Source organism: Coregonus lavaretus (genome assembly GCF_964263955.1).
Source record: "Coregonus lavaretus genome assembly, chromosome: 3".
Classification (NCBI taxonomy): domain Eukaryota; kingdom Metazoa; phylum Chordata; class Actinopteri; order Salmoniformes; family Salmonidae; genus Coregonus; species Coregonus lavaretus.
This window is the reverse complement of record NC_139990.1, coordinates 59,974,745-59,989,196: the sequence shown is the minus strand read 5'-3', so window position 1 is coordinate 59,989,196 and position 14,452 is coordinate 59,974,745. Positions and strand designations below refer to the sequence as shown.

At 45.6% G+C, this 14,452-nt stretch overlaps 1 protein-coding gene across 2 annotated transcripts in view; it reads right to left on the bottom strand.

Moving 5' to 3' along the window:
- LOC311116508 (growth factor receptor-bound protein 10-like) overlaps window positions 1-14,452 on the bottom strand; it is an 85,026-nt gene that overhangs the window by 19,521 nt on the left and 51,053 nt on the right. For both annotated transcript variants that reach the window (XM_084157423.1, XM_084157422.1), the window contains exons 5-6: window positions 10,902-11,160; window positions 9,562-9,694 (exon numbers count right to left, since the gene is read on the bottom strand). In XM_084157423.1, the coding sequence (XP_084013549.1) occupies window positions 9,562-9,694; window positions 10,902-11,160 (392 nt within the window). The remainder of the gene's footprint in view (window positions 1-9,561; window positions 9,695-10,901; window positions 11,161-14,452) is intronic.

Sequence of the window (14,452 nt, the reverse complement as noted above, 5' to 3'; positions counted from 1 at the left end):
CACATAGCTGTACATTGTGTCCCAGTATAATTAGGTGTTTCTGGAGAGAAGCCGAGATCAGGCCCCATTCCAATGGCGCTGCTCTGCTCTCTACTCTGGACTTACAGTCATTACTGCTCTTTGAATTAAGCCAGTTGTCTCTCTGCATTTCCTCCAATTGTTGCCTTTTCAACATTTAACAAGTTAGAGATTCATTGAATGTAAATGCTGAGAGTGTGGGAGTATTGTTGCATCTCTTTTTTCTCTCTTTCTTCCCTTTTTTCCTGTTTACACAAAGCACTTTCCTTGTGTCTCCATCTCTCACTCTCTCCCCCTTTCATTTTCCCTCTCACTTTCTTCCTCTTTCTTTTCCCTCCTCTATCTGTGAACACTAGTTCCACTTGAGAGAAATCTGAGCTGTCCTACTTTCCTGTATGAGAGAGAGTTGAGAGAGACTGAGGGATATGCAGAGAGAGAGAGAGAGAGTTGAGAGAGACTGAGGGATATGCAGAGAGAGAGAGATTTGAGAGAGAGGCAGGGCAGAGAGAGAGTTGAGAGAGACTGAGGGATATGCAGAGAGAGAGAGAGAGATTTGAGAGAGAGGCAGGGCAGAGAGAGAGTTGAGAGAGAGTGAGGGAGGTGCAGAGAGAGAGAGATTTGAGCGAGAGGGAGGAAGAGAGAGAGGCAGGGCAGAGAGAGAGTTGAGAGTGAGAGAAGCTGCCCTCTTCTCAGTTGAGAGAGCATTGAGAGGGAGAGTGAGGCCTGCTCTGCCCTGCAGTAGAGGATTCCATGCAGTCTCCATGACCTACATGAGTCCTGCTGAAGCTTGGCGGGCCTGCTGAGACGCTCTACTCGGGCCAGATGAACTCACAGCTTGCAGCAACACATTCCTCCCTGTCAAGCCTCCATCCTGGACACAGAGCAGGGCAGTTCACATTCCCTCCAGTAAAGTCATGCAATGATGAATCAACTGGTCTTTTCTCAATATAGGCTAAACACACACTTCTATATATAGACGGCTATTGTATAATGTTCTCAGACTAAAACTGTGGCCCATGCAGGAACTTTGGGAGCATATCCATGGTTGACACTGGTGTAAATCTAGTGTGAAACACTGGTGGGAAACTGTGAAAAACTATCCATTTGTGTTTATTACAGACGATCACATTAAAATACTGAAAAACATGGATTAATTTCCCCAAAAACGGAGTGAAAATCATCAGTCTACATAATGAGCATAATGAACAGAATTAGGTCATACTAACAATAATATAACAGCAAATCTCTAAAACAGGGACACGATCAGGGACTCACATATGCTAGAGCAGGGTTCCCCAACTGGCGGCCCGGCCTGCGGGCCGAATTCAAATAAAATAAAATGTTATTTGTCACATGCTTCGTAAACGACAGGTGTGGACTAACAGTGAAATGCTAATTTACAGGCCCTTCACAACAATGCAGAGAGAAAGAAAATAGATAAATAATAGAAAAGTAAAACATGTAATAATAAAAGCAATAATAGCTACACAATGAGTAACGATAACTTGGCTATATACAAGTGATGCCAGTATCGAGTTGATGTGCAGGGGTACGAGGTAATTGAGGCAGATATGTACAGTGGGGAAAAAAAGTATTTAGTCAGCCACCAATTGTGCAAGTTCTCCCACTTAAAAAGATGAGAGAGGCCTGTAATTTTCATCATAGGTACACGTCAACTATGACAGACAAAATGAGGAAAAAAAATCCAGAAAATCACATTGTAGGATTTTTTATGAATTTATTTGCAAATTATGGTGGAAAATAAGTATTTGGTCAATAACAAAAGTTTCTCAATACTTTGTTATATATCCTTTGTTGGCAATGACACAGGTCAAACGTTTTCTGTAAGTCTTCACAAGGTTTTCACACACTGTTGCTGGTATTTTGGCCCATTCCTCCATGCAGATCTCCTCTAGAGCAGTGATGTTTTGGGGCTGTCGCTGGGCAACACGGACTTTCAACTCCCTCCAAAGATTTTCTATGGGGTTGAGATCTGGAGACTGGCTAGGCCACTCCAGGACCTTGAAATGCTTCTTACGAAGCCAATCCTTCGTTGCCCGGGTGGTGTGTTTGGGATCATTGTCATGCTGAAAGACCCAGCCACGTTTCATCTTCAATGCCCTTGCTGATGGAAGGAGGTTTTCACTAAAAATCTCACGATACATGGCCCCATTCATTCTTTCCTTTACACGGATCAGTCGTCCTGGTCCCTTTGCAGAAAAACAGCCCCAAAGCATGATGTTTCCACCCCCATGCTTCACAGTAGGTATGGTGTTCTTTGGATGCAACTCAGCATTCTTTGTCCTCCAAACACGACGAGTTGAGTTTTTACCAAAAAGTTCTATTTTGGTTTCATCTGACCATTGGACATTCTCCCAATCCTCTTCTGGATCATCCAAATGCACTCTAGCAAACTGCAGACGGGCCTGGACATGTACTGGCTTAAGCAGGGGGACACGTCTGGCACTGCAGGATTTGAGTCCCTGGCGGCGTAGTGTGTTACTGATGGTAGGCTTTGTTACTTTGGTCCCAGCTCTCTGCAGGTCATTCACTAGGTCCCCCCTTGTGGTTCTGGGATTTTTGTGATCATTTTGACCCCACGGGGTGAGATCTTGCGTGGAGCCCCAGATCGAGGGAGATTATCAGTTGTCTTGTATGTCTTCCATTTCCTAATAATTGCTCCCACAGTTGATTTCTTCAAACCAAGCTGCTTACCTATTGCAGATTCAGTCTTCCCAGCCTGGTGCAGGTCTACAATTTTGTTTCTGCTGTCCTTTGACAGCTCTTTGGTCTTGGCCATAGTGGAGTTTGGAGTGTGACTGTTTGAGGTTGTGGACAGGTGTCTTTTATACTGATAACAAGTTCAAACAGGTGCCATTAATACAGGTAACGAGTGGAGGACAGAGGAGCCTCTTAAAGATGAAGTTACAGGTCTGTGAGAGCCAGAAATCTTGCTTGTTTGTAGGTGACCAAATACTTATTTTCCACCATAATTTGCAAATAAATTCATAAAAAATCCTACAATGTGATTTTCTGGATTTTATTTTCTCAATTTGTCTGTCATAGTTGGCGTGTACCTATGATGAAAATGTCAGGCCTCTCTCATCTTTTTAAGTGGGAGAACTTGCACAATTGGTGGCTGACTAAATACTTTTTTTCCCCACTGTATATATAATTAGAAATAGAGTGACAGATAGTAAAACAGCAGCAGCAGCGTATGTGAATCAATACAGGATCAATGCAGATAGTTCAATAGTTACCCAAATAGCTACCCGGAAGAAATATTTAGCAGTCTTATGGCTTGGGGGTAGAAGCTGTTCCGGGTTCTGTTCGTTCCAGACTTGGTTCATCGGTACCGCTTGCTGTACATTAGCAGAGAGAACAGTCTATGACTTGGGTGGCTGGAGTCGTTGACCAATTTTAGGGCCTTCCTCTGACGCCAACTGGTATAGAGGACCTGGATGTCAGGGAGCTCGGCCCCAGTGATGTACTGGGCCATACGCACTACCCTCTGTAGCGCCTTGTGGTCGGATGCCAAGCAGTTGCCATACCAAGCGGTGATGCAGCCAGTCAAGATGCTCTCAATGGTGCAGCTGCAGAACTTTTTGAGGATCTGAGAGCCCATGCCAAATCTTTTCAGCCTCCTGAGGGCCCTCTTCACAACTGTGTTGGTGTGTTTGGACCATGATAGATCCTTAATGATGTGGACACGAGGAACTTGAAGCTCTCGACCCGCTCCACTACAGCCCCGTCAATGTGAATGGGGGTGTGCTCGGCCCTCCGTTTCCTGTAGTCCACGATCAGCTCCTTTGTCTTGCTGACGTTGAGGGAGAGGTTGTTGCATCCCTATAAGCTGTCTCATCGACGTCATTGATCAGGCCTACCACCGTCGTGTCGTTGGCAAATTTAATGATAGTGTTGCGAGTCGTGCGAGGAGACGCAATCGTGGGTGAACAGGGAGTACAGGAGGGGACTAAGCACGCACCCCTGAAGGGCCCCATGTTGAGGGTTAGTGTGTTGTTGCCTATCCTCACCACCTGTGGGCGACCCATCAGGAAGTGCAGGATCCAGTTGCAGAGGGAGGTGTTCAGTCCCAGGGTCCTTAGCTTAGTGATGAGCTTGGAGGGCATTATGGTGTTGGACGCTGAGCTGTAGTCAATGAACAGCATTCTCACGTAGGTGTTCCTTTTGTCCAAGCAGGAAAGGGCAGTGTGGAGTGCAATAGAGATTGCGTCATCTGTGGATCTGTTGGGGCGGTATGCGAATTGGAGTGGGTCCAGGGTGTCTGGGATGATGGTGTTGATGTGAGCATCAAAGCATTTTTTGGCTACAGATGTGAGTGCTATGGGGCGATAGTCATTTAGACAGGTTACCTTGGCGTTTTTGGGCACAAGGACTATGGTGGTCTGCTTGAAACATGTAGGTATAACAGATTGGGTCAGGGAGAGGTTGAAAATGTCAGTGAAGACACTTGCCAGGTGGTCAGTGCATGCTTGGAGTACAGAACCTGATAACCCGTCCTGGTAATCCCTGCGGCCTTGTGAATGTTAACCTGTTTAAAGGTCTTACTCACATCGGTTACAGAGAGAGTGATCCCACAGTCATCCGGAACAGCTGGTGCTCTCACGCATGGTTCAGTGTTGCTTGCCTCGAAGTAAGCATAGAAGGCATTTAGCTCATCTGGTAGGCTCGCGTCACTGGGCAGCTCGCGGCTGGGTTTCCCTTTGTAATCCGTGATAGTTTGCAAGCCCTGCCACATCCAACGAGCGTCAGAGCCGGTGTAGTAGGATTTGAGCATAGTCCCGTATTGGCGCTTTTCCTGTTTGATGGTTCGTCGGAGGGCGTAGTGGAATTTCTTATAAGCGTCCGGGTTAGTATCCCGCGCCTTGAAAGTGGCAGCTCTAGCCTTAAGCTCAGTTCGGATGTTGCCTGTAATTCATGGCTTCTGGTTGGGATATGTACGTACGGTCACTGTGGGGACGATGTCATCGATGCAATTAATTAAGCCGGTGACTGATGTGGTAAACTCCTCAATGTTATCGGATGTGCTAGCAAAACAGTCCTGTAGCTTAGCATCCGCTTCATCTGACCACTTCCATATTGAGCGCGTCACTGGTACTTCCTGTTTGAGTTTTGCTTGTAAGCAGGAGGATAGAGTTATGGTTAGATTTGCCAAATGTAATTTGTCCCACAGGTGGTTTTATTTGGCCTCTCAAGTATTATACATTTTTGTAAAATGTATTTTCATTATTGGACATAAATCTGTTAAAGTATTCCCACGCATTATAGAGAGACACGTGATCATATACAAATGTAAGCAAGGTTTGAAATGATTCTTTTTTTGTCAAAGATTATATCTGTTTGGGCTTCTTGCGGTCCATTTGCAGTCTACAAATTATTTGTAATTATGTTCCGGCCCCCCGACCATCCGCTCAAGAAAAAATCGCCCCGTGGCTGAATCTAGTTGATGATCCCTGTGCTAGAGTAATGAACAGGCCTGTACTAAGTGAGGGAATGGTTCTGGCTTGTAACTTTACCTGCTAAGAGAACTCACTGTGTCTATCTCAGTTAAGCTAGCATGACACGGCTAACCAGGGTATTGTCTAGCAGTCTCAAAATAAGGGACACAAAACACAGAGGTACATGAAGGTGTCGACCTATAACCTTCCGTTCTTGTTTACGTAATGAAGAAAAGAACAGCACAAATCAACCAAGGCATTTAGCAGCATGACAAAATACACTTTTATGTCAACTTCCCTCACAGATAAGCCTATCTTCCAGTGAGTTAGCGCTTGCCTGTGAGTGACCCAACATCGCCTGTACATACATGTTGACCATTTTACCTCATTAACTCATAGAAAATAGGTTTATTACTTAGTTTGACCTGTGACCTGGCAGGCTCACTGTACAGAGTGAGGGACCTTAATGTTGTTCTCCCAATGGGGGACCACAGCCAGCCAGTTTGTCCAGGTAAGCTTACATCATAGCAGTTAGCGTTTAGCCTAGCCTAGCATGGTTTAGCATAGCCTAGCCCCCTCAAATTCATATCTAGACCTCAAAGCATATAATTATTCCCCTCTAATCAAGGACTGATTTAAACCTGGGTACCATGTTGGTGCAATTAATTATCAGGTAGAACAGAAAACTAGCAGTAGTCTAGCCTGACAACTCACACTAAATTTTTCCACTGCTCTGTCGTTCGCTACATACTTTAGTCTGAGACTGTCATCAGTCATGTGTGGTGACGAGGGGCACGAGGGGCGTTGTACAAAACTAAGTCATCATCGATTGGATCATCTCCAACCAATCAGAGTATCAAAGCCAATTACGAATTCAAAACCATGTTCTGGCTCTGGCCCAACCGATCGGTTTCTGGACCAATCAGAGACGGCCCCGAATGTGTTCACATTCAGTGAAGGGTCGGGGAGGCACTCAGGGACTCATTGCGGAAAATAAATGAACGTCCGTAGGCGTGGCATAGCGTTTGGCTGGAGCAGTAGTCCAGACCTCGGGTAAGATTTGAATACCCCTTGCCTAGCCTAATATAGCGTAGCATAGTGTCTCTCAGTTCCCCAGAGCTTAACACACAGAGCAAGGCAAGGCTGTAGATTAAACAGTCACAGATCTTTGTCACTGAGTGACTGGTGCATTGGCCAAGTAATCCAAACAGCAGGTTGAGGCTTGTCTTGCTGGGTAAGTGGAGGGTTAAATATGGCCTGACACATGAGATGTTCCAGACTAAACCACAAGCTCCCTGGCACGCCTCTAACGAGCATTTGTTAACAACACAGTTGCAATTTGTATCTCAAGAGTGCTGCCAGTCAGCGTGCAACACATAGGTGCACACAGACACGGAGGCTATGCGGACACGCACACACACACACACACGTATGCAGGCACCAATTTAAGATTACTTCACCCACGTATGGATTAGATACTGGGCTACAGTACAGCAGCCTCTCCTCTCCAGTACCTCTGCCTGCAACGTCCCTCAATTAATGAAATTGAACCCAAACAATTATCTTTGGGGGGTTGAGAAAGATCTAGTCAGAGCCCAGCCAACTGAGTCCTACAAGCAGTTGCAGGAAGAACGTTATCTCTCCCAGCAGCAGCACAGAACTCCTAGTGCTGACTGATCCCATGTAATCCTTCCATGTTCCATTTGGGAACATTCTTTGGGAAGGAGAAACAATAAGCATGCATTGCTTCAATACACGGGGCTCTGAACAATTATGGGCCGTGATTACATGATACTTTGCCTGCGTTCCAAATGGGACTCTCTTCCCTACATAGTGCTCTACTTTCGACCAGAGTTCTATGGGCCCTGATCAAAAGTAGTGCACTATATAGGAAATAGGGTGCCATTTGGCAGGCACACTAAGTCAGCCCGCTGTGGGATCAAGGATGTGCTGCTTCACTCTTGGTGTGGTTTAAGAGCCTGTTAAAACAGACTGCCTCTAGTCTAGAAGCGAGGCAGCACATTTCTGGCACTGGTCACTTTGATCTCCAACTCAGCGCTGCAGAACACATTAACTTGAGATTGTGTTCCAACGCAATTAACCTAAACATGCAGACTAGCCAACATCAGCAAAATACCAACATTTTATTTACAGTGGAAAAAGGTGAACTCTGACCCAAACTCGGGCATTCCTGAATCCCCAGCAGCCAAGTATGATGCTCAGCTGTGGGGGTGATAGAGCACTGCACATCCCTACTAACATGTAGTGAGTTTACTGGGACGTTGATGAGTGGCCTCACATACTCTGCCATGGAATCCCATAAGAAAAGAATACATGTACAATTATGCACATTATATTAATTCTATGTTCTAATTAGCCAATTATTACATTCCATACACAGCCATTACTGTTTATGTAAATCCAAACAATGCGGACGACATCAAGTAGAGCCTCCTTTCGCAATGTCAAGTTCTCCCACTATGCCACCAATGTCAAGTTCTCCCACTATGCCACCAATGTCCAGTTCTCCCACTATGCCACCAATGTCACTCACTAACTGACTGAGTGGCTGCTATTCCAAGCCTCTTACCTCACCATGCGTAAATATGCATCGCCACATTAATGAGCTCAGAGGTATTAACCATATTGCTCATCTCTCGCTCCACACACTCCTACTCCTCTTCTCCTTTCAGCGTGCGTGCGTACCAGCTGTTGAGTTCACAGAAAGATTTAAAAGGATAAAGCGTTGCACACAAGGGGACAGGCGGAGGGAGGGGATGGGAGCGGGAGGTGAACCTGTGTCACCGGTGTGTCAACTTAACAACAGTCTAATAGAAACAGAAAAGAGGCTAAGCTAAGGAGGACTAGGCACCAGGCATGACGGTGCAGTTTATTAACCCAGTAATAGGGCTGCAGCACAGTTGCGTCACATGCAGTGTCGCTGGCATGCTTAGACCTGTCCCTGATGGTGTGTGGTGTGGGCTGGAACCCAGAGTCTGACTGCATGGTGATGGATGCCCTTGGACTGCTCTGAGAGCCAGTTATGTGTGTCGCATCCATCCTGGTGCCTTTTAGGACTGATGACTGGTCAGCATACTTCCACTAATTACAGAGAACATTGTGTGCAGACCAGTTGAAGACACAACAACACTAGGGACAGGGTGTCCAGGTCAGTCAGGCTGGCAGCATCAGGATAGGTTAGTATAGTGACTACTGGCTGGTCATGACCCTCGATCTCCAGCTCAGTTAACAGACCATGAAAGACCCTACGCCACCAGGGTTGTCAAAACCAGCCAGTGAACATCCGTCCGTCCATAACGAAACAAGTCAGTTATTTGTTAACACTACCATTTTAAGAGCACGGCTGGGGTGAGACAGCGAGAGAGAGAAAGAGAGAGAGAGCTGGGTCCTTGACTGAGACTTTGAAGGGGAGGCAAATGAAAATCATATGGGCGTCGTGTAACAGATTGCCCAGTGATCCCTGACAGGCCAGGCCAGCCGGCAGCGTTGGCGTGCCTCCACTGCGCGGGGGCTGGGGATGAGAAATGAGAGCCTGTCAGAAAGCGCCCAGAGGTCGGAAAATTCTGTAAACAGCGCAACTTCTCACCAGCCCTACCCTGTCAGCCAGCCAGGCCGGCAGGGTCGGCATGCAGGCAGGCAGGAAGGCAGACAGGCGGACGAACAGACAGATATACACGATTCTAGACGGCAGGCACTGCATGCTGAGAGAGCAAAGCAGAGCCAGCTGTGGAGCAGGGCCCATCTCTACGACCCCCAGCCTCACACGTGCACATACACACAGATGCACAAACGCGCACTCACACAAACACACACTCAGGCAAACTCACACACACTATGCAAAGGTTTTTGGGCAACATATGGGGGACGCAGAGACAAAATGTTGCTGTTTTAAAGCTAGTTTCACTGATTCTGATGAGAGATAATGACCGTGGGAGAAATATACCAAACTGCCATGGTACTGTAAGATGTACGATACTATACTTTAGTTGCCATTTTCATGGACAATCTTCATGGTTACCTCAGCTACCATAGTAAGGACTGAAGAGAAGGGTCTCTGACTTACGTATGTGCCTGAGGGCTGACACGGAGGTAAAGACCCAGGGCTGAGGACAGGAGAGCTGGAGAGCTCGGGAAAGGGGTTGGGGATGGCCGGCAGAGAGGACGTCCGGAGCTGCTGCTCCTCTTCCTGCAGTCTCCTGAGAATCACAACATTCAGGGAGGACATTAACACAGTGAGGGACAGACACAGACAGACATACTGACTGAAAAGGCTGTTAAGAAGCAGATGAATGCAGATCATGAGGACAGTCTCCCCTGATATAAACCCAATGCTTTGTGGCTGAGTATGAATAATGAATAATCCTTGGTTTCACAGTGAGAGAGAGACTGCTGCCGAGCCGAGGCCTCATGCCCATTTCTCTCTGATCACTGCACTGTGAGCTGATTCTTTCTGCCACACCACAGGAAGATTGCCAGCGTTTTTGGAGCTACTAATTACATGCAATATTCATCAAACCATTATTTCAGGCAGTTTCAAGAGGAAAGTGCCCATTTCATGACCTGCTGCAAGAGCAACAGCCTGTTCATTCACTGTCTGCCTGTCAATAAGAAACCGACTAGGGCGGCGTCCCAAATGGCACCCTATTATTCCATTTATAGTGCATTACTTTTGACCAGGGCCCATAGGGCTCTGGTCAAAAGTAGTACACTATGTAGGGAATAGGGTGCCATTTGGGATGCAGACCCTGACTGTCAATCAGAAACAGACAAGAGTTTGGCTTGGCTTAATCAGATGACTAGCATCTGAATTGAACTGCAGCAGCCAGGCAGATAGCCATCATTAGCATTTCTCTATACTTTCTCCAAACCCGAGCTGGTAAGGGAGGGGAGTTCAAAAGGAGAAGCTTTTGATGTAGTTCCATGTGAGGCAGGAGCAGGGTGTTATTTGGAGGTCAGGACTGAATAATAAGCTGAACCATATCATTTCAATCCAACAGACAGAATACGCCAACGATATATCTCATTACCAGCCAGTGCCAAACTTTCTCTAGGGATCGAAAATAATGGATGTTACAACTCTGACAGACAGGTTTAGATTTCATTAAGACCTGAGGTGAATAAAAGTTCCTCTCAACTTATGGGAGCAGTAGGCACCCTGTTTCTAGAATAAAAGAGAAATTTAACTTGGTCTCCCCCTCTGCTATGCTATGCTAGGACAGGGGAAAGTGACAGGGGGAGAATGGGTCACAGAGAGGCTGCGGATAGGCAAAACAATGAACTATAATAAGCACATACCTGTCCTCACAGAGCATACTGAGAACATGGTCCCTTGTTTAGATGTGGAGGAATTGTATCTATCGGGTGTGGGTGTGTTGTGTGTATGTGCCAACACAGCAGACATACCTGACGGCGAGGATGTGCATGGGCTGGGAGCGTCGGAGTCTCTGTTTGGGGGAGGTGGGGCTGGGCTGCAGGTCGCTGGGGGAGGTGTGGGGGTGGGGGGGCATGGGGGAGCTGCGGTGGTGGTCGCGGTGCACGTGCACCTGGCCGTTGTGCTGCAGGAGGGGAACTGACTCAGACTGCACGCTGCTGCATGTGGAGTACAGGCTCTCCAACGAGGAGTTCATGTCATTCACCAGCGCCTCCAGGTCCACATCATCTTCTGTAGGGGGAGGAGGGAGAGAACGGAGAGAGAGAGAGAGAGAGGAGAGAGAGTGGGTCTGTGTGAGTGATATTCAGAGACAGACACAAAGTGTGTGTGTGATATATCATATGCACATCCCACATTTCTCTACCGCACCAGGTTGACCTATACTGTTCACGTGCTTATTCCTGCATGTAGGTTACACGTGTGTGAGAATCTACTTCTCTCAATACTCCGTGCACACCTGTCATCACCAACCAGTCAGGCAGTGTAGCTGAACACACAACACTAACATGGCATAGCTTAATCATCATTACCAACCAGTCAGGCATGCTAATTCAGCTGTTGAAACACTCCCTTAGTTAACTACATGTTAATGTTATCAAGGCTCTCTGTATCTCTGGGGAAGACTAGAGAACAAGCCTAGACCTGTAGTCTCAATACTCCCATCTTCCATCCTTCAGCATAATCACTACTGGCCTCAGGGTAAAAGAAACCAGACCATTGGTTAAGAGGCACAGAGGTCACTCTCAGAGAGTCAATGGCGGATGGAAGTTTTGACAGTTCAGTGTTATGTCCCAAATGGCACCCTATTCCGTATATAATGCACTTTGGGACGTATACTTAGTTTCATTACTGTGGGGGAGTGACTGCAGGGCATGTCATCTCCTAATAATCATAATCTCTGAGACAATGAATACCAGTAATAGAAAAGTACAGATATTTTCTCAAGTTTCCCCTGATGTTACTTTTATTCCCCATTGCTATACTGCAGTTACCTATTTCACCACTAGATGCTGCTCAAACTCTACCATGCAATTCGGGGCTTTGGATGGTCACTGTGGCAATTAGAATGTTCTGCACTGTATGTTATTGTTACCTGGCTGGGCTGGGGTAAGTAGAAAGACCAATGCAATTCTTCATTCATTTATTCTAATGTTGTGGTTTTAATCAATCACTTTGAATGGTGAAATCCATAGCATGTGCAACAGGGCACACCACATTTTCTAAATGTTGCATCATGGCATGGATTTGCATACTATGGATTTGCAAGCCTAAATAGTTTTAATACACATTAATACTCCGAAGGCTTTTCGACCCAAATCTTATAACACCTTCATAATGAACCATTGTATGCATTCTCAAATGTAAAGCATGTAACTATAGCCTAATATTCAAACAAACAATGTGCCATTGAGAACAGTCCCCAGTATCTCCCAACAACCTATGCTGACCCAGGATCCTGGAGAGTTATAGACACACATAGGCTACAGTAGTGTACTGTACAGTCTAAAATAGCTTTGTGTTAGGTGAATAGTATTCATGTGTTTTGTAACAAGATAACATAAAGTTATACCTAAGTAGTCAGGCATGTTGTCTACATGCCGTTACATGTGGGGGTGAAACCCTAGAAAGGAAGATCCAATCTGATCAAGATATTTGGGGGCGTGGTTGGATAATAGCCATATTAGATTGTCAACAATAAGCTTATGCCCTAATTTAATAGCTAGAACCGTGACGGGCAAACACTCAAGCAGCAGCGCACACACACACACACACCAACGTGGCAACAGGACCAGGGTTGTTTGTCTTTGACGCTGTGTTTAGAAAATAGGAAAATTGCACTAGTGGGGCTTGGCAGAAGTTTTAGGGACATAAACATCTTTATTTATGCCCGTCAAACAAGCAGCAGTCACAGCAGGCCTGGCCCTACAATATTACTGCCATATATTAGACACTCTTAAAATACCATGAGAGCAGACAGCAGCATTCATTACCCTTGGCTCTGGAGCACGAGGACAACAAGGCAAGCAGAGCCAGGGATTGAAGGATAGGTTGGATGGAATGGGAAGCGACGGAATGAGGATGAAGCATATGGACAACAAAGCTTTAAGAGACTTTGGGTCGTTGAAAAGCGCTATATAAGTCCCATGTAATATTATTATTAGCAATACAAGCACAGCCAGTGACCGGATGGGTATGTAGCACGAGGACAACAAGCATAGACAGGGATGGGAAGGGATGGAACAGGATGCTCGGGTTCAGGAACAGCAGAGGCTAGTGGGGCACAAGGCTAATAGAAGTCTGTCTGGAATAGAGCCTTGGTCAGGAGTAGAAGGTCTGGTCCGTCAGAAGGTAGATGCAGGGTCAGGGGAGCACTTGAAGGTTTAGACACTATCTAATAATAACTTCCATTACTGCCTGTTATAGGGCACCTGTTCATGTTGTCTCAAATGATGCATATTTTTTACATTTCAAGTAGACCTGAATTAGGCTAAAGAGACTGGACTGTCTAAATGAAGTTGTGACCACAATTATATCTTGTCTAGATCTACCAGTAAAAGTAATTCTAGTAGTAGTTCTACAACTCCCTCCAGTGCCAGTGGCTAACACTAACCTGACATCCCCATGCAACATTGTCTCGCTAGTCTAGAGATCCGTCTCACGCAGAGGCCAGAAGAAAGAGAGCGAGAGGGCGCTGTTCAATTTCTTTAAATGGCTAGTCATGCAATCTGAATGCTGAATACCTTATTAAGAGCAGTCGTCTCACTCTCTGATTAAATCAATCAGCAGCATTTTTAGAACACCTCGTTCAGGTTTCAGGCTTATTTTGATTTGGCTGAATTATACATTAGAATATAATAGCCTCTTAGAAAAAACTATAAACTATTAAACCCAAGACTTAAAAAGAACTGATATTTGCATAAGATGGAGGGAATGTTGGAACGTAACTAACGAAATTACAGTTAACGAAAATGTACGCTTAATTCAGTATAAACTAAAGTATAGAATTTATTATACAAGAGACAAAATTCACAAATTATACAGCACAATGGCAGAGTCATGTCTTAAGTGTAAAACTAACAATGACTCAATAAACCATGCCTTCTGGGAATGGTAAAGTCCAAAAGTTATGGGTGGTGTTTGAAAGTTGTCTGTCAGAAGTATTACAATGTAAATATACTTTAATCCGTCTGTCTGCATAATTCAAGACATGTCATATGAGGGTGCAGTGAGATACACGATGGGTTGGACAATACTTTTCTCGTCAATCATCTTGAAAAAACATATACTTAAAAACTGGAAATCAACTCATCCTCAATCGTTAACACAATGGAAAGGTCAAATGCTTTATTATCTAAATGTTGAAAGTGCGTGGGCGACAGAGAGAAACAAAATGGTTCAGTGAGGCCATGTGGCGAAGAGTGATGCGGGTGCTGGAGATGGGGGTGTGAGCAGGTGGATCTGGGAAGCATGATGTTTGTGTGTGTTTGTATGCTGTCGTTTGTATGTGTATGTTTGTATTGTC